Source organism: Necator americanus, chromosome V (genome assembly GCF_031761385.1).
Source record: "Necator americanus strain Aroian chromosome V, whole genome shotgun sequence".
NCBI classification, from domain to species: Eukaryota; Metazoa; Nematoda; class Chromadorea; order Rhabditida; family Ancylostomatidae; genus Necator; species Necator americanus.
This window is the reverse complement of record NC_087375.1, coordinates 31,627,434-31,651,468: the sequence shown is the minus strand read 5'-3', so window position 1 is coordinate 31,651,468 and position 24,035 is coordinate 31,627,434. Positions and strand designations below refer to the sequence as shown.

General features: G+C 41.5%; 3 protein-coding genes across 4 annotated transcripts in view; 2 read left to right on the top strand and 1 right to left on the bottom strand.

Annotated features, from left to right (window-relative positions):
• Window positions 1–17: 17 nt before the first annotated feature.
• On the top strand, window positions 18–810 carry RB195_015814 (uncharacterized protein; the record flags this gene model as incomplete). Its single annotated transcript, XM_064206702.1, has 2 exons — window positions 18–638; window positions 760–810. 2 exons carry the CDS (start codon window positions 18–20, stop codon window positions 808–810), a joined length of 672 nt encoding a protein of 223 aa, XP_064062583.1.
• On the top strand, window positions 18–1,145 carry RB195_015813 (uncharacterized protein; the record flags this gene model as incomplete). The annotated part of the gene is made up of 1 exon (XM_064206701.1): window positions 18–1,145. The coding sequence occupies one exon, from the start codon at window positions 18–20 to the stop codon at window positions 1,143–1,145; it is 1,128 nt and encodes a 375-aa protein (XP_064062582.1).
• A 193-nt stretch (window positions 1,146–1,338) lies between these two features.
• Window positions 1,339–24,035, bottom strand: part of RB195_015812 (uncharacterized protein) — a gene marked incomplete at both ends in the record, with an annotated part of 24,896 nt that continues 2,199 nt past the window's right edge. Inside the window, 17 exons of one of the 2 annotated variants that reach the window (XM_064206700.1) lie at window positions 1,339–1,515; window positions 2,778–2,920; window positions 2,977–3,088; window positions 5,342–5,463; window positions 5,520–5,631; window positions 7,493–7,617; window positions 7,671–7,782; window positions 9,443–9,639; window positions 9,707–9,845; window positions 11,250–11,338; window positions 11,422–11,518; window positions 11,608–11,693; window positions 11,752–11,845; window positions 11,947–12,057; window positions 16,042–16,091; window positions 18,790–18,965; window positions 23,314–23,563. In XM_064206700.1, the coding sequence (XP_064062580.1) occupies window positions 1,339–1,515; window positions 2,778–2,920; window positions 2,977–3,088; window positions 5,342–5,463; window positions 5,520–5,631; window positions 7,493–7,617; window positions 7,671–7,782; window positions 9,443–9,639; window positions 9,707–9,845; window positions 11,250–11,338; window positions 11,422–11,518; window positions 11,608–11,693; window positions 11,752–11,845; window positions 11,947–12,057; window positions 16,042–16,091; window positions 18,790–18,965; window positions 23,314–23,563 (2,192 nt within the window). Of the gene's footprint in view, window positions 1,760–2,777; window positions 2,921–2,976; window positions 3,089–5,341; window positions 5,464–5,519; window positions 5,632–7,492; window positions 7,618–7,670; window positions 7,783–9,442; window positions 9,640–9,706; window positions 9,846–11,249; window positions 11,339–11,421; window positions 11,519–11,607; window positions 11,694–11,751; window positions 11,846–11,946; window positions 12,058–15,687; window positions 15,805–16,041; window positions 16,092–18,789; window positions 18,966–23,313; window positions 23,564–24,035 lie in introns of those variants that run through there. The other variant, XM_064206699.1, reaches the window with a different exon arrangement.

Below are 24,035 nucleotides of genomic sequence, written 5' to 3'. Positions count from 1 at the left end.
TTGCATCGAGAAGGGGGATGGAGAAAATCATCCACGACTTCTACTCTGATCTCTTCGACAGCCATGTCCACTTGCCTCCTCACCATCTGAGGGAAGACGGACAAGTCATTCAAGAGGTTCTCCCGTCCGAAATACGACATGCTATCATGTCGGTAAGAAATCGTACGGCACCCGGTCCCGACAGAATAAGACCACAACATCTGAAGAGCCTTTCGCCAGTACTCATCAACACCCTGGCGAGGCTCTTTACACGTTATCTGTCGGAATGCAAGGTTCCTAAACAGTGGAAGACCAGCAAGACCGTGTTGTTGTATAAAAAGGGAGATCCACATGATCTCGGCAACTATCGTCCAATCTGCCTACTGTCCGTCATCTACAAGCTCTTTACAAGAGTGGTCCTTAATAGGATTGAAAAAGTCTTGGATGAAGGACAGCCATGCGAGCAAGCAGGGTTTCGAAACGGAATCAGTACGATTGACCACATTCACACTGTTTCGAAACTCATCGAGGTATCACGAGAGCACAAGATGCCGCTCTGTCTCACCTTCATCGACTTGAAGAAGGCATTTGACTCAGCTGATAGGGAAGCGGTCGTGGAAGCCTTGGGCAACCAAGGCGTCCCTACTCATTACATAAAGGTACTTCGAGAGTTGTACAGTAACTTCACAACCGGAATTTCGCCATTCTACAATAACATCATCATGGACGTGAAGAGGGGGGTCCGACAGGGTGATACAATTTCACCCAAAATATTCACAGCCACCTTCGAGAACGCAATGCGAAAGTTGGAATGGGACGACATGGGAGTGAAGGTTGAGGTTGAGGTTGGTCGGCAACTACACCATTTGCGCTTTGCTGATGACATCGTACTAATAACACCTAGCATCAGCCAAGCGGAACGAATAGTGAGCGAATTCGTCGAAACATGTGGATGCATCGGTCTTCAGCTGATTCTAGAAAAGAAGATGTTCATGCGGAACGGATGGATCTCGGATGCCCCATTCACGCTCAACGGAACAAACATATCCGAATGCACCAGCTACGTTTATCTGGGTCGGGAATTGAACATGATGAACGACCTGACCCCGAGCTGGACAGGAGGAGACGAGCGGCTTGGGGAGCATACAAGAGCATCGAGGATGTAGTGAAGAAGACCAGGAAAACCCAGTTCCGTGCTCACCTCTTCAACACCACAGTACTTCCTGCTTTGACCTATGCTTCGGAAACCTGGGCAAGCAGGAAGAAAACGCGGTGAGCGTCATTGAATGCGCAATTGAGAGAGTGATGCTAGGAACATCCCGTTTCACGCAAGTGAGGGACGGGATTCGAAGTTCTCTCCTACGTCAGCGATCGAAGATTAGAGACGCCGCCGCGTTTGCCAAGGAAAGTAAAATAAGGTGGGCCTGACACCTGATGCGCTTTAATGACAACCGTTGGACCAGCGCCGTGGGCGACTGGGTTCCCCGCGATATTAAGCACACTACAGGAAGACCGTTCAGATTTCTTCACGAAGTCCTTCAAAGAAAAATATGAAATGCTCTTCGTGTCCCACGCGCAAGGAGGAACCACTGGGATACTCTGGCACGCGATCGGGACAGATGGAAAGATTACTGGCGCCCGCTCGACCAGTTCGAAGATCAACGGTAGTCAAGGTGATCAAGGTGATCAAGGTGATTGATTTGCATATTACCACCCAAGCGCAATTCCGACGTAAGTGGTATGCGAAATAATGATAATGCGAAGCGGAGTGCACGAGATGCTGAAAAACGACACTCAGAGGAAACCCTAGCATGGTTGCATATGTAACCTTTAAAACGACCTATAAATCGCCAGTAAATGCGGCAAACTTATTTTTGTTTATCTATATCTCTGTATTTTCATTATATTATATTACCAGTCTGAACTTCAGGCTAAAGCCGGACTTCAGAATTCCAGTGGTGTTCGCTCTGCTCGCTATCACTGATTAATGAAAATAAAGTAATAATAGTGACATTTTCTGTAAAATTAGCATTATCAGATCATGTAAACAGTTGCCTACTATATAAGCAGCACACACACACACACACACACACACACACACACACACACACACACACACACCAAGCTCGTTATTATATATCATGATCGTGACTATGATATTGTTCCCATTTATTAATTTAAAAAAATCCTCAAAAATAATATTAATCACATTTAATTTTCAATCCCGGCATGAGCGACTAGACTGGAGGAAATGAAAGAAGGAGAATTGATTTTGGGAGTATTGCACCTCAACTACACCCCTGACTCTAATAATGATTAAAACTGAATTTTCAAAACTCGACAAGCAGCGGAAATCCCAAAGACACTTTAAAAGACTGTTCTGCAGTGGGAAACCCAACGACAAACAAGAACGACGAAAATTTTACCCAATTTAACGATCTCATTAGAAAAGGTAAAATTCTTGCCGTGTACAACATAGAATTTCTAAATAAATTGTGGAGAAAAAAGTAAAGTAAACTCTGAAAGCTCAATATAAACGAAAACTCATTTGTTTGCATTAGGTTATAGTCTTCCTTGGCAAGGCATGTACTGATTGTAGATCTCAGAAAAAATTCAGTCTATCTAGAAGTACTGGGAAGAAGTGCTAGTTCATTCACCTCAAAAAAACAAGCCGATCTACCTAACAGAGGGCCAGCATGGATTGGGTGGAAGAATTGGGTGGTAAACAGTGCCCTCTTCAGTTTGTATGGTAGTGAACTCAGCAGGCGTTAACAATGAAATTTAAAACATTTACTTACTGGGTTTATGTGAAAACATGATGGTTCGCAGCCAAAGCACTTTTTTAACAATTCGTTTGGTCCACATTTCGGTGATGAGCTCTGAGAGAATAGATTGCTGTCAACGTGTGCATTGTCGATTCGCTTCCTGTCATTCGATTGATCTGAAAACTTCTACTTCTCGCACAATTCTTGTTAAGCAGTAGATTCAGTCACGAACACCCTGCCGTAACATATATGCATTCCTCCTTCTTAATACATTTTCCAAAAAAAGTCCGAGCGAATCCTTTCTCGCACATACATCTGGGGGTGCCGCATGTAACTTCACAGTCCTAAAACTCAAAAAATTTTGCACATGATAAATACGAACAAAGCAGCAATTTTTGAAACTATTCAGGTTTACAAGTTCATACAATCCGGTGTTCTATCACAGGGGAAAGATAGCCAAGTTCAAAATCAGCACTTACAATCAAACACGATTCGACATGAAACTTAAAATATTGGGTGAATTAGAAAGTTTTCGCTTGATTTCGACGATAAAATTAACATATTTAGGACGAACTGATTTAGATCAAATGAGCTTTTGTTCGATAACTTTTGTCGATTTTGATGGTAACTTCACAATTCCGCAGTTGAAGAAATCCTTCTCCGTATCGGGAAGGAACTTCACCATTTTACTCAGTCATTTTAACAAGCCACTCATGAGGCCGGTTCTGTAAAAACAAAAAAGTTTTGCAAATGCTTGAAAATGTGCTGGTCGCTTGGTGCCAGCCGTAATGGATTAAATCCATCAGAGCATCACCACTGCTTGATGGCCCTGATGGATGGTTGATTAAAGGCGGGTGCGGTAGAACCACCCATTCTAGCTCACGGAAATTATGATGGGTCGTTAAAGGTGCGGGCAGCTTGGCCTTATCTTTACGGAACCAACACCTTTCCTACTAGCAAATTCCGGTTCTAGCCGATTGCCTGCTTAGTTGATAGTTGCTCAATCTGATTAGTTGACAGTGGAGGTCCGCGCTGACTGTTTGGGTCGACTAGAGTAGGTCATAGTGGATTATTCCAATCCAGTCCCATCAAACATACAGCAAAACCTTCTTTTCTCCGGGGTTGGCGACCGTTTGGGCCAGCTCATCGCGATTGAACCATAACCTTCCTAGAGTGTTCGTTTGCGTTGTGTCACCTTGAAATTACCTTCAAGTATGAACCGATATGATACAATATAACGATAAAGGAGAGAGAAATTCCGAGTTTATCATGACAACTAAGACAACTCATGGAAAATCGCAATTTCAGAAGTCCTTTTCTCGACACCAGGCACAGGAGTCACCCGCTAGAAAGAACCATATTGAAATTGACCACATCACCGTCAGTAAATAGTTCTTTCTAGCGCATTTTGCTGTTGTGCCAGAATTCATTACGAGATCTTGCCTCTTTCAAAGAAAATTTTCATTGACTCGGAGAGGAGAGAAAGCCGCGAAGTTCACAAAGATAAGTCATGAAACTATCATCGACTGGGACCTCTGGTAGTCGGCTTTTGGGAAGATACCGCAATGGACAACATCGAGGACGAATATGATCGTCTCGTAAAACATGTTCACGTCCGTACGTGGAAAACACAGAGTTTAAAACCACCAGAGAACGCAGCAGATTCGCTAAAGTAGCAGAAGCGAACAAAGGCATTTGCTATACCCGTCGAGAGTTCGCCCATCTTATGAAGAAAACGACCGTTCCCGAAAGAGTCAGGTCAGAACATCCGAACAACCTGGCACCAGCCCTGATCAACATACTGGCAAGGCTCTTCACTCGTCATCTGTCACAGGGCAAGGTTTCTAATCAATGAAAAACTAGCAAAACCGAGCTGATGCACAAGAAGGAAGGCGAAGATGGCATTGGAAATTATTTCCCAATTTGCGTACTATCTGTCATCTACAAACTCTTCACAAGAGTAATCCTAAACATGATTGAAATAACATTAGATAAAGGACTGCAGTGAGCAGACAGGGTTTTGAAAAGAGTTCAGCACGATGGACCACATATATACCGTATCAAATCTCATAGACGTATCCCAAAAGGACTAGAGACTCCTGTATCCTGCTTTCGGTGACTTTACTGTCGCAGCCTCTCTCCTATTGGAAGAGGGGCGTTGCGTCTCCACCCAGTGATAACGCGCATACTGATGATAATTACATCTTTGATTTTAAATTTGTATTAATTAAATAAAATTTTTCATATCCTTTTCAAAAGTGGGAAAAAGATAGGCAAAGATAGAAGAGAACTACGAAAATAATATGAGGACATCAGACACTCTGGAAGCCATATACAACTAAAAATTCATCTGTTTGCATTACTTTAAATCGGTGCTTGGTTATGAATACTGCGATAACTACAAATTTCAGAAAAATCTTAATGTATCCCCTAATTGAGAATAGCGATGTGAGTTTATTTCCAGTCCACTTGAAATTATGCTGACTTAGCTAACACTAAGAAAACGGGTTGGAAGAGTCGGTTGGCGAACCGTACAGTCTTCAGAATGTTCGTTACTGAACACAGGTAATATGATGAAATTTAAAACATTCACTCACTGGATTCATAAAATCACATGTTGGTTCGCATCCGAAGCACCTTTCTAACACTTCATTCCGTCCACACATCACTGATGATCCCTGAGAGAACGGGTTGCTGTCTGCGGGCGCATTTGGTTGATCTGAAAGCTTTTGCTTTTTGTATAATTGTTGTTAAGCAGTAGATTCGATTACGAACCCCCCGCCATAAGATTTATGCATTTCTCCTTCTCAATACACTTTCCAAAAAAAGTCCGAGCGAATCCTTGCTTGCACACGCATCTGGGGTCGCCGCAAGTGACTATGCAGTCCTAAAATTTAAAAAAAATAGCGCTTACGATAAATTCGAATAAAGAAGTTTGAAATTTAATTTAAAAGAGATGGGCGAGCTCAAAATCAGCAGTTACTGTTGGAAATGATTCAAACTGAAACTTTAAATATTAGGTGAGGCAAAAAGTTCCGTACGTATTTGCGCTTTATCGACGATGAAACTAACATATTTAGGATAAACCAATTAAGATCAAATGCAGCGCTTTGTTCGCTTTGTCTTCTGTTCGTTTTAATGGCAATTTCACAATTCCGCAGTTGATGGAATTTTTGTCCGTACTGGGAAGAAACTTGACCACCTCATTTGAACAACCGTCTTATAAGGCCGGTTTTGCAGCATTTAAAAAGTTTTGGAAATGCTTGAAAAGGTGTGCTGGTCGCTCGGTGACAGCCTTGGACTATAGCCGGGTACGGTAGAGCTCACGGAATTTATGATGGGTCGTTAAAAGTGTGAGCAGTTTGGCCTTATTTTGATGAAACACAACAGCTTTCCTATTAGCAAATTTTCTCAACATCTAGTCGACTGCCTGGTTCAGCCTGATCTGTTGGCAGTAGAAGTCCGAGCTGAGTATTTGGGCCGATTGGAGTAGCTCATAGTGGATGATTCAATTCCATCCCAACAAACACACAGTAAAACCTTTTGGCCTCAATCTGAGGTTGGCGACCGTTTGGGCCAGCTCACAGCGACTGAACCGTGGCCCTCGCAGGATTTTTATTCTCGTTGCGTCACCTTGAAATCATCGTATAGTGTGACTCGATGTAATGTTTACATCGTCAGATATGGCTCAATAAAGATATCTTGCAAAAATGCTCAGAACTATTTACTTCACCTAATAATGTTAAGGAACTCAGGTCAGAACTACTTTTTAACAATATTGTTCTGTGATGGAAATTGGATGTGAAAAAAAACGAAGATGTAGAGTATCTGAGGTACAACAGTCGAACTTGCAATTTTTTTTTACGTGAATGGTCTCATTCGTAGCTAGTTTCTGAAATGCTAAAATGCTCTTTGGCCCAATACCAAGTTTCTATTTTGATTGCGTGCAAAACAGAAAAAGCTCTGAGCACTCCCCTATTGCTTGAAACATATTGTTGCAGTCATGGAATTTTTGCATATCTCCTTTCCCACATTTACTTTTCCCCATTCTGGAATTTGCAAGGGTTTCTCTTCTGAGCTGCTGAAAGGTAATCAGACAGTCAACACTAATCTCGGCGTAAAACAGCTCTAGAAATTGGCCAATGCAATGCTTAAAAAATGCTCTAAATGACTCAAAGTAGCACTGCTGCATGATAACGGCTTCGCATGGTAAAGCTGCTGCAGCTATTTCATCAGGAGTTGTGTTAAAAATCGCATCACAAAGGCTCCGAACTTGCCCCATCCGACTACCACCTGTATCCTGAATCAGCATCGGTGCGAAAAGAAAAGTGCTTTTGGGGTCTGTGATGACCTCAAAAACAGAATTGACGACTTATTGTCGCAGCTCTTTTGCTTTTGGAAGACGGGCATTAAGTATTTACGCATTCGTATTACTGATAATGATGGCAACTGCATTAATGATCCTAAATTTGAAGGAATGAAACAAAATTTTTGAATTCCTTTTTGAAAGCAGGAAAAAAAGGATAAGCAAAGACACAATAGAACTACGAAAATAATTTAAGGACTTCAAACACTCTGGAAGTCAATACAACTAAAAATTCATCTCTTTGCATTTCTTCATATCGGTGCTTGGTACCTAGCTAACACAAAGAAACTGGGTTGGAAGAGTCGGTTGGCGAACCGTACAGTCTTCAGAGTGTTCGTTACTGAACACAGCTAACATGATGAAATTTAAAACATTCACTTACTGGATTCATAAAGTCACATGTTGGTTCGCATCCAAAGCACCTTTCTAACACTTCGTTCCGTCCACACATCACTGATGATCTCTGAGAGAGCAAATTGCTGTCTACGGGTATCTTCGGCGGTCGATCTGAAAACTTCTTTTTGTATAATTCTTGTTAAGCAGTAGATCCAGTTACAAACCCTTTGCCATAACATATATGCATTCCTCCTTCTCAATACACTTTCCAAAAAAAGTCCGAGCGAATCCTTCCTCGCACACACATCTGGGATTGCCGCAAGAGACTTCGCAATCCTAAAATCGAACAAAAGTGCCCATGATACTTAGAACTATCCAGATCCACAGAATTAATACAACTCTTTGTCATTCAGTGCAGGAATTTCACAAATTTAGAGGTTAATTACATTTAATGGTGAGACTTAATTACATTTATTAGTGAGACGTACTTTCGAACACGGATTAAACTGGAAATTGAAATTACATTGGCATGCTCAAGTTTTAACTATTGTTCAGACAGACTGTTCTGCACTGCAAATCACAGAGTGAGAAAAAATGAAAATGTAGAGTAGCTGATGCACAACAGTCCAAAATGCAACTTTGACAAAGTGAATATTCTCATTCACAACTAGTTTCTGAAATGCCAAAATGCTTTTCATGTACAAAACGAAATTTCTATTTCCGTTGCGTTTCGGAAGGAAGGAGTTTCGAGCACTCCTCTCAGTGCTTGGAATATGTTGCTCCAATCATGAAAACGGCAATACTTCTATGACTTCAAAAACTCTGAACACAATACACATACAGACACTTTTTTGAATCATGTGTATAATAACGGGCTTATTCTCTCACGTGTGTCTGTGTGTGTATGTGTGTGTGTCAGCCACGAAATTCAAAAAGGGGGGTGCGACGGGTCCACCGGCGTCAGATACCCATAGAAGAGGGTGCGACGGGTCCACCGGCGCCAGATACCTACAGAAGGGAGTGTGACGGGTCCACGGGCGTCAGATACCTATAGAAGAGGGTGCGACCGGTCCACCGGCGCCAGATGCCTATAGAAGGGGGTGGGACGGATCCACCGGCGCCAGATATCCATAATATGGGGTGCGACGGATCCACCGGCGTCGGTGGACCCATTCATTGGTGCGCAATAACTCAGTGTGCATGACGTAAAAGATAAATGGTTGCAGCCGTTTTATAGCCGTGACCACAGGGCGCTTTGCTCTTCACATTTATGAGTCCTCCGCGTATCTATTTCCTTCTTTGTTCACTTCAAGTTTGTAGTTTGCCGTTTTCAGAAAGTGGAAACACTCATGCAAACAGCTGCTTAAATAGTAGCAAGATGTTTACGTGATCTTTCGTGGAACGTTATCTTTATCAGTAGGATGTCTTTCACGTCTTTTTATGTTAAAACCTCATTCTGTGATAACTATTGGGGGAATCAGGAGGAATACCCATACTTCGAGTAATGCTTTCAAATAGTGTCTGTATTATTCTGGCATCGAAGGAGTGTTTGCAGCTGAAGGTCGAATGACGTGTTTATAAGGAAAACTCCGTAATCTTTCACCTTAATTTATAATATAAAGAAGAGAAGAAAAACGTTGTTAGAAAAACACAAATCTAATTTTACAGAAAACACCACTACTATTAACTTTCATTGATCAGTGAAGGGGAGCAAAGCTAAAACCACCGAAAGTCTGAAGTCCGGCTTTAGCCGGACATTCAGACTGGTTTATTTATATTCCAGTTAGGCATATGATGATTGTGGACCTCGGGAAACTCTATTTATCCTGAAGTAGTGGGAAGAGGTGTTACATCACTCTACTTAAAACAAAGCTGATCTGCCACAAAGTGGGCCAGGACAGGTTGGAAGAGTCGGCTGGCAAACAGCAACTCCTGAGAGTTATGTGGTAGTGGTACTCAACAGAAGTCAACGATGGAATTTGAAGTATTTACTTACTGGATTCATATGATCACACGTTGGTTCGCATCCGAAACATGTTGTCAGCAATTCGTTCGGTCCACACTGCACTGGTGATCTCTGAGGGAACGGAGGATAGCACACTGCTATGGGTGGTGAACAGGGTGGGTACGGACAGTCGTCTTCCGCCATAGTGCAAGTGGTTCCCTCTGGACATTCAATATCATCACAACTGTCTGAAAACTTGTATCTTCTGAACGCAGTTCTTGTTAGGCAGTGGAAGATTTAGTTTCAAATGCTTGCCTAGGGAGTTTTGAGTGGGAGGTTTTTGCTCAATAGAAGGACATTCCACCGGCAGAAAGCAGTAACCATTCGGACCACGAACGAAGCCTTTACGGCACCGACAAACATCTACGCAGTCATGTCTGCAATCCTGATGATCCTGAATGATCAATGCTTCTTAATCAAAATTGTGCGAATGTAAAAAATGCTTAAATTATATTGCTGTTGAAAATTGTTGTTACTGTTTCTTACTTCTCGACAAACACAAACAACTTGACTCGGAACAAAATTTAAAAGTAACACACATATTGCGCTCTTTTTGTACGAGATCGAAATCAAAATGATTCTTGCCCTTTGCTTCGTTATTCACTCATTATGTACTGGAGAAAGCAATGAAGTGGAAATAGAATGGATGAAGCTGAAGTGCACGGCGTTGGTCAAAACGCTGTCAAATCGAAATGAGAACGAGTAAATGTGAGGTGATCAGCGGGGGTGCGTGTAAAGAGGGTCCCGGCGGAATTTCGACCATGCCAAGGTCATGCTTCGTCAGGGCAATTAGCGATGGTGCGTTTCCTAAAGATTTTCACTTTCGTTGGCACCTAAATAGCTGACTCTGCTTACCTACCGCTAATCATATGCTGTATCACCGGCTAGGATATAATTCACTATCTGTTAAATTGTTCAGGAGAATCAGACACATTCACTGCAATTTTGTAACGTGAGGGATCTCAATTTAGTAATCGTACCAGAAGCAAGAGAAGTATGAGATGAGGATGTATGTAATAGCTTAAAATTGCGTACATAAAAGTTTTCGTTAAAACGGAACATTCCAGCTCTCAAAAGTAATGAGATTTATCGTTATCCTATAACTTCCGAGCTTTTTTGTAGCCTAACTTATTTCTGGACAGAGGGACCTTCTGTATCTCTGACTTTTGGGAACTAATAGGAAGAAAAAGAGTTCAAATTTGGTAAGATTTCTAGACTTTCTGAAGGTTATACAAAGACAAACTCACTCACTTTCTTTATTAGAACACCATACAAAATCCCATCTACTTCTATATAACACTATTATTCTTTGACTTATTTGGTCATTTCGACAACTAACACTACTCTTCTTCGCATATTTCCTTGTAACTGCGCAGTTTTCTGCGTCTCTGTAGCAGAAAGGACATCTATGGCGGTTGTCTGCATGTTCATGAACGACTGGAGCGTGACTTCGTCGAGATATGTTCGCGTATCCGCCGGCATATCCACTGGGCACGTTATGTCTCAAAGGCAGTCGCGGGGAATCCGTAGGGACCCTCTTTACCGTTCCCCATCTGTGGGTGCTACCCGATCTATAAAATTAGTGTCTTCATCGTTCTGCACAAACCTAGCATCAATTTCTCTCAGTGCGGTTCAGTTTGTCTCAGGCAGAACGAAAGATTTGGCTGCATCAGTCACTTAATTCTAATGTGGTACAAACAAAGAACGAGGACAAATTTCATAGGCTTGGCGTTCTACAAAGAGTGCCGAATAACAATTTAGGGGAATTTGGAAACACATGAAATGCTAAGGTGCCAACCGGATTGGAATTTTCACAAGTCGGTTCACAGGGAGCGCTGCATTCTACGAGTTCTTCATTTTCATGGCAAGCGTCACCTTTCTTGGATTCTGATGTGAATAAACAACGGTTATGTTACCATCCAAATTTGTCCAGTAACTAGAATTCTCTATTATGTCAATTATGTCATCACCATTTTCGCATTGCAATGGAGCAATGCAGTCATCTCCGTTTCTGAAATATCCTTCTTTGCATTGGCATCCAAGTACGCACTTGTCTGTGCAGTTTTTCTGAAAATCAACCATGAATAAGCCAGCTCTGGATATTGTTATAGTCTTCTACCGATAGCTGAACAATATAAGTTAAATGAACTACGAACTGGTTCGGTGTTCCAGCACGTTGGCTCACAAGCTGTACCACATTCTCTGAACTCTTCATTGGCATTACACGTAGGTCGTAATGTCTCTATAATTTATAATTGGTTGATCAGACTATGCTTTTATTAATTTTAGAAAATATCTACGAAGGCTGTCGCAGTCATCCACGCAAGCGCCATATTTATTTCTTAGGAAACCTGGCTTGCACTCACACGTAGCTGCACACCCCGGGCAAATCTCCTGAAACTCTGCTTTTACAAAAAGTTGCTAAAGCCTGTTCTGACAACAGAACGTTCTTTTCTAATTGGAAGATCCTTGAATGAAAAAAAACAGAACATCACCGGACTAGGATCTCTACATGTTGCCTCACAAGGAGCGGCGCAGGCATTGAATTGTTCATTGGCAAAACATCTTCTGAACTGAGCGTTGACGGCAGGTAGCAGAAGAAAGCTCTAAAATGAGATGATTTCTATGACATTTATGTCAACATGCGCTCTATCCTCATGTTTCTCGTCTAAAAGAATTTAATGTAAACATTCTGCCTCACACCTTTTACTCTTTTCATCACCGGGACATAATCTGTTAACAGAGATCGTCATCTGGTATGCATTATCGAAAAAAAGAGTCTCGTCTTGGAAAGAGCAAAGAACAACAACAGAAGATCTGCTTCCTTTTTTGTTTCACACTCAAACAACTGATGAACTGTTCTCAGTCCACTACAAGTCAGGAACGGTCCTTTCCTATTTTTTCTGTGTCATGACTCCGTCATTGCCAACTGATGAAAGGAAAGAGCTGGCATAGCTCTGTTGCATTTTTCGTCACGAGTAGTCTGATTGCCCACTGCACGCGGTGGTCATCCTTACTAAACGCACTCAACCATTTTAGCATTCACTCTCAGCGCACACGATATATATATATATCTCATATATCGATCTCATATATTGGTGTTGTCGTCCAGCATACCGCCAAATCCCTAATTAAATATATCAAACGTCTGTGGCATATTTGATAGCAACTCACCGCCTTACCACGCTGAGCTGAGAAACACTTGCAGCCCAAGAGCACTTGGGTTTTGGATGAACAGTTCACATTGAGCTCTTGCTGTATACCGGGAAGATTGAAAAGAGCTGTTTTCAAAGACTGTGTGAATCGACGTAGATGTCGGCTAAGAAGGATGTTTAGAGGGTGTGAATCGTTAGACACTCACACCTTCTGCGATATCTTACCCCTATGTCAAACTCCCGACACCCACAATCGGTAATTGCGCCGTGCAGAGATGTTTGCACCACCAAGCTTCTTCTTCACTCTTCAAATTTACTATCATTATTGTCACTTTGATAACCTAGACTTCTCTTGCTCTTCGAATCGATGGAACGAGCGCGGGTAATTCCCCAGTCGTCCTGATCACTAGCAAAAGTCATCCAGTTGTTTCTCTTTCCGCGTGCAGCACAAACCTCAACTTTCTTCTTGAAAGACCTTGCAAAAAAATCTGTCCACCCGGTCGGAGGTCTTCCTGTAGTGTACTTAAAATCGTGTGGAACTCGCCGTTCGCGGCTCTGACACAAAGGCTGTCGCTGAAGAGAATCACGTGTCTGGCCTCTTTTGTTTCGCCTTCCTTAGCAAAAGCGGCGGCGTCTCTAACCCTCGATAGCTGACATAGGGCAGAACTCTGAATCTCGTCCCTCACTTGTCTGAAGCAAAATACACCTAGCACCACTCTTTCGAATGAACGTAATTACGCTGATCGGGTTTTTTTCTGGTTACGAAGTGCTCATGATTTTGAAGCATACGTAAAAGCACGAAATACGGTTGTGTTAAAATGAGCACGAAGACTGGTGCTGCTGATCTTTTCCACTACATCCTTGGTGTTTTTATACGGCAAACAAGCAGCTCGATGTTCAGGTAGTTCTTCATTTTCATTTCTCGACCCAGATAGACATAGCTGGTGCATTCGGATATTCCACTCCACATGTTCGTTCCTTTCAGCATAAATGGGACATCCAAGATCCATTCGTTTTCATAAACATTCAATCAACAATTGATCTTTTAGCAGTTTCAGCTGAAGACCAATGGTTCCCCATGTTTCGTTGAAGTCGGCCAAAATTCGCTCCGTTTGGCTGATGCCAGATATTGCCAGAATGTAGTTAACATACCGCAGATGTGTAGCCTCTACATTTCCTTCACTTCCATATCGTTCCATTCCGGCTCACGCACTGCGTTTTCGAAGGCGGCGGTAAATATCTTCAGTGAGACTGCACTACATTGTAGGATTTCTTTCTTCATGTCGACAAGGATGTTCTCATAGAATGGTTGATTTCCGACCGTTATGTTACTTTTTAACTTCCTAAATACCTTAATGCATACTTAGTCTCATGTGAGCCTAAGGTTTTCTTCAAGTTAATGATGGAGAGACAAAGCGGCATAGTGTATTCTCGCGCCACCTAGATGAGTTTCTGGACATTTCAAGTTTTTATGAAAGTGGTCGATCGTGCTGAAATTCTCATAAAGCCGCGCTTGCATGCATGACTGTTATTTATTGGCAACTTTTTCAATCCTGTTAAGGACGAATCTAATCGGAGCTCATCCATGACAGATGGTAAGAAGAATGAACGATTATTCCCGATGTCATATGTGTTCCCCTCCATACAAACAACAAGGTCTTGCTGGTCTTCCATTAATCAGGAACATTTTATTCCGACAAGTAATGCTACAGTGCTTTGTATTGCTGGTCTTCTCTCTTTGATGTTTTCCTTTATCGGCTCATTACTAAGCGTTGCGATCTCGAGGACGAGTTCTAGGCTGCCTGCGGTTTGCGCTGCTCTTGGCTGGCACATTACGCGAACTGTTTCTGAAGGCAGACGGATAGTCTCTCTTTCCTCACGGCTTTCCTCACGCAGTAGTGGGGATGTTCAGCGAGCAGATCTTTTGTCTCATCGATGTTTTTCCTTCCAAAAACTGGGAATAGTGCGGCGAACTGGTCCCAGTTAATGATGGTTCTGGGAGTTGGGTTGAGTTGAGTCTAAATTTGGCGATCTTTCCTCCTTTCGCAACAAAAATAATTTGAAAGGAGCAGCGGTTCGTTCCTATAGAGAAATTCGGTACAGAAGTGAAATCCCGTCAGGCAAAACCTTTTACTGACGATGATGTGTTCAATTTCGCCGTGATACACTCCACCGGCCGACTTTCACGTCCAGCGTAGACAGGATAGGTTCTGGAATTATTAGTTCCCACGAATGATTTTTGTCGCCATGATGAAGTCTTCCCTACTCGTGCTACTGTATCTCGTGGGTTCGGATACGAGGTTCCTCAGGCGTTCTTCTGAGGCCAATTTTGGCATTGAAATCACCAACAATGACCTTATAGGAGGTTTGGTCATATCTGTAGAACTTCTCTAAGACCGTATAAGACGCTTCAACTTCTTCTTTCCCGTAGCTTGATCTCGGACCGTAAGGGGGAAAGATACCCAAAAGTTGCGCTTAACCGCATCTTCTCATCGGAAAACTTCCGATTCGTGTCGAAAATTGCACGAAATAGTCGAGGTTTCAGCCATAATTGGGGCGACAAAGATACAAATTCCACCGACTCCTCTTCTGTCGCATGTTCCTAAGAAAGCTTGTTCACCACTTCCTTATACTACCTTAAGTGAGTGGTGTATTCTCGTCTTGGTCGGTCCTATGACGACGCAATGTTCCTAGCTTCGGATTATCAGGTATGCATCATCGATCTTCAACCGCTTGGGATACAAGCGTATGTGATGTCTATTTAAATATCAGAATACTAACCTCTTTCCGCACCTCTTAACCTCGATGACCCCTACAGTCCTGTACATGTCCTATACCTAACGTTCGTTGCGTTCATTAATATCTGAGAGACGTCGATAATTTCTTCGAGGGAAGTATAAAAAGCGGCTGTTTTCCACCTCCCAATCACTTCGATGGAGATTATTGACAGGACTGAGGTTTAGTCATCTAGATGGGTCAATCTTAGAAATGCAGAAAGATGGAGTCCACCTCGTTGACCCACCCTCATCTCGAGAAAGGTACAAACTCAGATAGCTCCTTATCCACTACCAAGTACCTCACCTCGTAACATACCGAAACTGATCCCTCTAGCGATGGAGATCCGTGAAAGCTCAGTTGTGCGAGACTGTAACTTGAAGTAAGAGTTTCTCCCTTGTCCTTGTCTCCTACACTATTCATCGTCGTGGTAGAACACCATGCTTAGACATAGCTGCGTCAAACGACCTGGAGTTGCCTCGCACTGCGAATGGTAAAGGAAGTAGCGGTTGACCATAATTCATATTTATAGCCTGATTGCTGCAAAATAGGCTCCTGCCTCGATTATCTACCGTCAGTTCCACTGCTCCACTGCGATTTTCACTACTCACTATTTCCGTTTCTTCCTTGTGCATTAAATATCAGAAAATTAGTACTTACTGCAAGGGTGAGCAGCATCATGATTGTAGGCTTTTGTAGCAACTTGATATCTGCAAGTATCAGTATGAAACTTTCAAGAACTTCGCTTTAAAAAGGACTATAGCAGTCATACGCAACATCAATGTTAATGAATTTTCAAATGGAATGATCAATGAAGGGAACAGAAAGACAATAGCAGCAGATACATTCCAAAGCAGAAACAGGAAAAGAATAAAGAAAAGAAGAAAATTCTAAATTCTGTTAGTCGAGGAAAGATTTTAACGGTGTTTAGGATAACATGATCAGACAGAAAGAGAGACCGACAGATAAAAATGCGGAAAACTGTAAGCGAATCAAAGTTAGAGAATGGAATACGGTCGGAAACTGCATCGCTGCACCATTCGGGAAGCAGGAAGAAATGGAAGCAAACCTGACTTCTACTTCACTCTCTTGCATGCCAACTTGTGAACAAGAATAGTCAGGTCAACGCAAATGCATTCTACTTCAAGCTGGAATGGTAGCGCTGCGATTGAGCGTCCATTCCGGCAATAGTCTTGTACGAACATCGCGAATTTCTCACCACTGTGGTAAGTAGCACTGTCGTTGCTCTAGATAAGTTGAATCGGGTGAGATGTTTGCCGCAACGCCTAAACGGTTTGGCAGTCCAACCGCAGAACAAAGGTGGAAACAATTGCGCCTTAAAAAGTCATTAATAAAAAAACGCCAGCCGTATAAGACTACTTTTTTTGTTCTATACTGGCTCCACAGTGATCTCAGTCCCTGAGGTATCCTAATTTGACAAGACTCTAAACTCTAAACTGTATGACGCAACCTTTTAGAAAAACTGGATCAAGTAGACCACTGATGGTCAAACTAGCAAGTTTTGAGAACAGATCGCAACACTAGAAGAAGCGGTGGAGTTGTGCTCTTTATTGTAAATTGCTTTTCCTCTGCACTCATTTCAAGAGAAGTTGACTGAAGCCTGAAACATTATCTGCCAACATTTATTTTGAAGACAACTTGGTACATTTAGATGTCGTACATACAGGTCACGTATATACAGGTCTTGCTCCCTATAGGTCTTGCTGACAAACCAGAACAACGATTTAAGGCGATTTCCGATAAGTCAACAATTAATTTCCTGGCTATTATCACTAGTGACCTTAACGTTCCTGACATCATCTGATCGGATGTTCCTCATACTTACTAATAACGCCTCGAATTCTTTTGTTGACTTCGGCCGAAGTCACAAACTTTAGTACAGTTAGTCAAAAATAATGAGTTAGGGAACCATAACCTTGATAGTATTCTTGCTCCGACAGAGACACTGTCAGAAGGATCCAAACCAATGCTTCATTGTGATCCAGGGAGCATGCCTCAATAACGTATCAATCAGCCTTGGTTAGAGAAACACAGATTTATAGTATAAAAAGAAAAACTGTGGACTTTTCTTGAGTAAGAGTTTATCTCGATCAGATCGATTCGTTGGGCTGTACCAGTACACTGTGAAACCGCTGCTTGGTAATTGTGAATATTTCTTGCTGTCTTAAAAAACTCTATCGATTTACATATTCCTATCTAGAAAGCACCTCTGGGAATGGTTAAGTGCCTTACATGCATTTTCGTTGTATCGGCTGTGATCCTTAGCTTGGAAAAACTATGTGCTTCAGCAAACTACATAACGAAGTTCCGAGAAAATCACTGAAGCACAATCTCTCGATTGAAAGAAAAGTAATTGAGTCAAGAGATAAACAAACTTTCTACACCTTAATTCTCAAATGTATCTAAAACAAGAAATTGGAGAGTTCAGGACAAAAAAGAGTAAAACACTATGGATTGATCCTGAGAAGGCTTAATTACTTGCCGACACGTTTAAAAAAAACTTTCCATTTAATATTTTGTGTCACAAATATTCAGAAAAATTATCTCTTCTAATGGGAGATAGCAGTTGGTTCAACACAAGTGAAATCATCGAGTTGATTTTTAAATAGGGCAGTTCTTATTCACAAACACCCGATAAGATCCCACTTTTTTTAAAGAAGAAATGCTGTTTGTTAAATTGCATGGCTCACAACTCTCATCCTTTCATCTTCATGAGGAACGTTCCCTTAAAATATAATCATTCTCAGGTCATTCCTATCTCAGAAAAGTCCTCAAATAATCAGCCAAACAACATTAGACCCGTTAGTATATGCTATATTTTAGCAAGACTGTTTGAAAAATTTTTCGAAAATGTTTGTCAATTGTCTTGTTGCTCATTCTACCACTGGCATAAATCAGAATGGATTTTTTAAAATAATGTCGCACACGACGGTCTAATACAAAAACCTCGACAAGTGAGAATACATCATAGAATAACAGCTTATTTACAGTCCTCTTTTTCGCACGGAGCGCTTCACGTGTTTGTTAGCCAACCCTTTATCCATTTCATATAACATGTAACGGTGTTCCACAAAGCGTTGTCTTATCATCGGTACTCTTTATAACTTACACATCCTGGCTACTACGGATGATCCCTCCAAGTGCTCAAGGCTGCATAACACTCGCAGATGACATAACAATCCTATCATTCGATTAAAAAAAACCGGACAAACGTAAACCTCAAAAAGTCATTCATATAGTGGATGACAGCTGCAAATAATACTTAATTAACCATTTATTAGTGGTCAGTGTGGTAGTGTCTGAGTCTTCATTCCAATAAAAGAGCTTACCATTTCTTTTACGACTTCTACCGCCATTCAATTGCACGTATGCAATTTTAATACTTACACAACTGGTTCAGGAAGGTAGCATGTGGATTCGAAGGCAGCATACCACGAAATTGAGGATGTTGAGGTCTCACGAGGGACTGGTAGGAATAAGGAGGTAGTTTACGAGTATGAGCGTAATGATACTCAATTATCAGTTGTAGTAGTAATCCAGGGGAACGCACCGTTTGGTCGCTCCTAAAATGCAACTTATCACATTTAGTTAAACGATAGCAATCCGCTACGTGTCTGTAATTGTGCAGGTTGGGAAGATTCTGTTGCTTATTCAAGCTCGATTAGCTGGACTGCGGACGTCTGGCAGCGTCTCTATTGCTCACGTTCCATTCCCTGACACGTTTTTTAACAAACAATTGAAATCAAAATTGTTTCACGCTCATTTTTTTGTACTATAAGATAAAATTGAGAGTGCCCACGTTCATAGACATAAACTGCACTTCTGCTTCTGTCTATTCGTGGGAAAAGAGTGGAATGGTAAGAATGCTCTCACTTGGCTAAGATACAGTTTATTCAAGAATTGTTTTGAGAAAATCTAGTTTACTATTTCAAAATCCGTCAGTCTCTGGCTAACCTCATATGATTAGTTTTATAATGTTACACCTTGTAGACGAGTCGCATACAGTATTAAAATAATGCAGTAAGAATTAATCGAAATATTAATTACAAATACTTGCCAGCAAAAGCGGTTAAAAGAATTGTGGGTTGTTTGTTGGGAAGAAGTCTTCTTTTTAACTCAATTTCAAGCTAGACTCTATCAAAATCCGGTCACAAATTAATTAATTAATTTCAGAATTTCTGCTGTTGGATTATCTTGGATGATGTTGCTTTCACGAGTAGTGATATGATGCAAAAAATAACCAGGAAACAAACACAAAATCTTTGTTATCTTTGGACTTTTCTTCCTCTTTTCATCCATCATCTTTGGACCACCTGTCCAAAACATTGTAATTTTAGATCAAAATATTTGCTTTCTAAGAATTAGTGGAATGACGAATGTGATTTATCCGATGTAATATTGTTTCCAACTGTATGATTTTGATTACAAAAAAACTCGGAAAGATCCAAAATTCACTGCAGAAAACAAAAGTTTTGGTGGTATAGTTGTCGTCTTGAGGCTTGGTTATTGTCGATACACTAAAAAGGACTGGTCATTTGGTGGCCTGCAAGTAAAATAACATTATTATATCTCTGAAAATGATGTAATTTTAGGAGCGCCAGCGTTTAGAAAATAAATCTTCCCCGCGAAGTCTATAGCAGAGAATACTCGTGGTATAGAGGGAAATTCTTGTGTTCAGCATGAAAAAAAAGGATTTTTTGATAATAAATGTCGTAAAGCGAAAAGGGGATATTAGAGTTAAAGGGACAAAGTTTTTGGCGTTTCACGTTTCCCTCACGTTCACTTCAATTCAGAATCGTTTGAGGTTCACGAACGCGTAACTGGCCTATACAATGACACCTGAGGCTTGGCGATGTGTCAAGTCAGTGTTTTTATCTTCCAGACAAGTCTGGTTCCAATTTAGCGACCTCAGAGTGATGAAAGGCTTGGTGAACACTAGGGCGGATTCGAACCGCCGATCGATGTTGCAGAAAGCGGAACCTTTAACCGCTACACTACACTCGCCCATAGGCGATATTAGGATCACTGAATTAAGCAGCTTTCACAAAAACTGAATTCAAATATCAAAAGGCAGTTGGAAAAAGAAGAGAATCTCAAAGACGAAGATAAGAAACCAACAACAGGTTTGTTGATAACCTTCTATTAGTCGAACTAGCAGCGGAATTAATACACAAAGCACCAGTAGGGTGGGCTTGGTGCGTTTCCTACACAAAAAAAAACAAAAAAAAAACACAAACAAAGACTGACAAGAAAATTAAACACTTCGCCTTGAATTCGTATAAATAGTTCCTTGCTCAAAAGCTTTTTTGAAAGAGAACTCACAAGAACTTCTCATGAATGTTTCGAGTCTGCGGCAACATCTGCATTATTGCCTACCTGCGTAATCATCTGTCACTCCGCGGCGGATAACGAAAACCGTGACCCAGAATTTCTTCCGATGGGACCGTTTCTTGTATTATTCGAGCACTCAAAATCGTGACACGCTCCGATTCCAGTCTATGCCAGGAAAGAAAATTATTCCTACGAAGGTAAACAACTACAAAGGTTCGAACAATCTGAAACGGAAAAACCTAGTTTTTTTTCGGGAGAAATACTTCTAGTTGCAGGAAAGTGAAATCCTATAGAACGAAACAAAACCTTACTATAATGTTGCCATTTTTGTTTGCTATTTTTCGTTACGGCACAGATCATTACCATCCATGATATCCTGCACAAAACTGCGGAACTGGACGCTAGCAATTTGCTCATTTGTTTTAGGATTATGCTACGGTGCAGTAATAAGAAAAATTCTCCTAATTTCGGTGAGCGGCAGCACCAGTGAGAACGAGGTTACAAAAGTTATCCAGGATTACGTTGAGAATCTTGTAATGCAAGTCAATAAGATTGACTACGAAGTCATCGGACTAACCGATAGGAGACGACGCCATCCACCGTACATGAAGCTGGAGAAAAAACTGTTCCTAGGAACACCCGGTAATAGAGATGTTGGAGTAGTCGCCAACGAACATTGATTCTTTCTAACAACTGACGACCCAAATCTTTCGGTTATTATGCTTGCATGAGAACACGTGAGTCTTCCACAGAGAAGACAGTAACCATTTTCAAGTTCATTGTGGACATGTCTTCTACACATGGGAAATGCCACGCTGTACTTCTTTGACAATTGAACGATGCTGGCGACCGCACATGCATTTATTTCCTGATCGTATAATATTCCTGATCATATATAATATATACAAGTAACTAAGTAAAGTAGATACTTTTTGTACATGTGAACTTAGAAAATACAGACTTGGAATAACGTTTGAGATACCAACTTAATAGGTAATGTAGAAGACGAAGAACTTGCTTTAGTGATTTACATGGGCCAAGATCTATGAAATTGCGTAATGGCAGTAATTTACCATATCAAGCTTTTCATCATAATACAACATGTGATATTGATTACGACAATAAAATAGTAAGTATTGCAACTGGGCATTTGACAAAACACAAACATAAACATTCATGAATGATGATAACAAAAAGAACCATAGTAATGAAACTACAATAAAAACTGTGTTTCTTTGGTCGATCTTATCGACAATCATTGCTGGTGATCTGTTAAAACTGTCTTGAAGAACATGATATTGAAGAACTAAACCTGAAAAACTTAGGGAGTCTACAATTGAAGTAGCAAGTGAGAATGGTTTCTGATCGTACATTCTGGTTTCAGAAGCACTGCTGTCTCCACTAAAAGTGGGAGTCGCAGTTTTGGGCAACATAAAGAAATAGACCATATCATCGTCGTTGTGTTTCGAGGGTCCAAACAGGTTTGGAAGAAGATGTTTGGAGGATCTCTCACTGCCGTACCTGACACGGGATTGTGCAACCACTTCCTTCAAAGTGGAGTTCTCTTCACATGGAAAGAAGAGAAGATCGCGAGACTATTACTAACTCTTGAGAACTGTTCCCTTTGGGGCTGGTGGTTGATTTCAAAAATAAGCAGTAAGGGTCATGAAGTTGGAACCTGCCCTATCTATAGGTTGTTGTGTTTGTCCTGCTACAAAGTGAACTGTCTGATATCCCGACTAGTGAACAGCCTATCTGCATACAGTGTAGGATTTTTGTTTCATAGCAAACTCAAACACTCTGTGAAGAGCTAAAGATGGGCATACATTGTGAGGGATCAAATGCTTTTAACCTCGTCTAAATTCCATTGTCATCAGAATCGTTTCCATTAGTTATTGGTGCGCGATAAGGAAATTCATCGATGTATTTGTTTAGATACTTGACCGCGGAAATTGTACCAGAAATTTCAACGTTCAAATGACAGTTAAACTTCGTGAGAAGGATTGACATGACAAATTGATCGGTACGAGACTGCAATCGTTATACACACTTTTGTTAATCTCGACGGTTATGTCGATCCCGCCTCTTATACATTGGCTATCAGACTATATTGGAAGGCTATCGACTACCATGAACGTGCTTTTGAGAAAACGTTTTGGTCATCTTCCACTACGGATACATGGTGAATGAGGATAATCAGCGCCACATTTTCTGTGGATCATACAGGACTGCCCCGGTTCTTATTCTCCGTCTGGTATTTCAGCACACAAAGTATTACTGTGTCAGGTACTGTTTGTCGGCTTCTACCCATGTTTTAGAATCAGCAGCAAATGACAGTGCGGAAGATCTCTCTTCTGGGATTCAAGCCTCCGTCGCGCTCATAAACACCTGCGCCACTTCGTTTGTCAGTTTCTTCCGATGCACCGAGAGGAGGAGTCATCATGGCTGTGTTGCTGTAACATTTCGCGCAGAGTACGAGCTGTGGCTAGCGGACAGGGCAGAGTCCTTCGAGTATTATCGTTGCTATCCGGAGCTAACCAGGCGGCCAATACTCCGGATTTTCAACGTAGCGTGTCCGACCCTTTCAGCGATAAGCACCATGCATGACGGCTGAGAGACACACCGCGTGTCGACCACGGAACTCCAGTTTCCAGACATTTCCGTTGCGTGGTCACTTTGTTCTTACGTACATGGTGATCGAGGCCGAATGAGCCGTGAGATGTGCAGTTGTCCAATCCTGTCGATGAGGATTTCGAGAACGCTTGATTATTTTGCGCAGGAATCGGCAGCCCTCGCCATGTTGGGCTGAATCTACTCCTGAGTCCGCGTCCTGAAAAATAACCTGAGGCAGCATCTACTTTTTCTCGAAAAATGAGAAAGTTCTGGAGCAGGTACGATGGCGTTGAGAGAGCTGGCCCAACTAGTCACACGGCCCTAAAATTTAACGCGGCGAAGGGAGCTGACGTGTCCGAGGATAAACTGACCATGGCGATTCGGGATATGATATATATATATATATCATATCCCGAAATATGATATGATATATATATATATATATATATATATATATATATATAATCATATGGCTATTCTCTTCGAGGAACTCGGCAGACTCCTGCGCGACGTGTGTTCTGAAATTTAAGAGGATTACCTTTTTACATTTTTTCTCCCTTGTTCGGAGTCATTTCCTCATTTTCTCTTTCTTGTTGTGAGTCGACTATGGACAGCTCCACACCTAGCCTGTCAGGCACCCACCCTAGCCGGCGCACTGCTAGCGGTGAAGTGTGATAACGCAAAGTTGG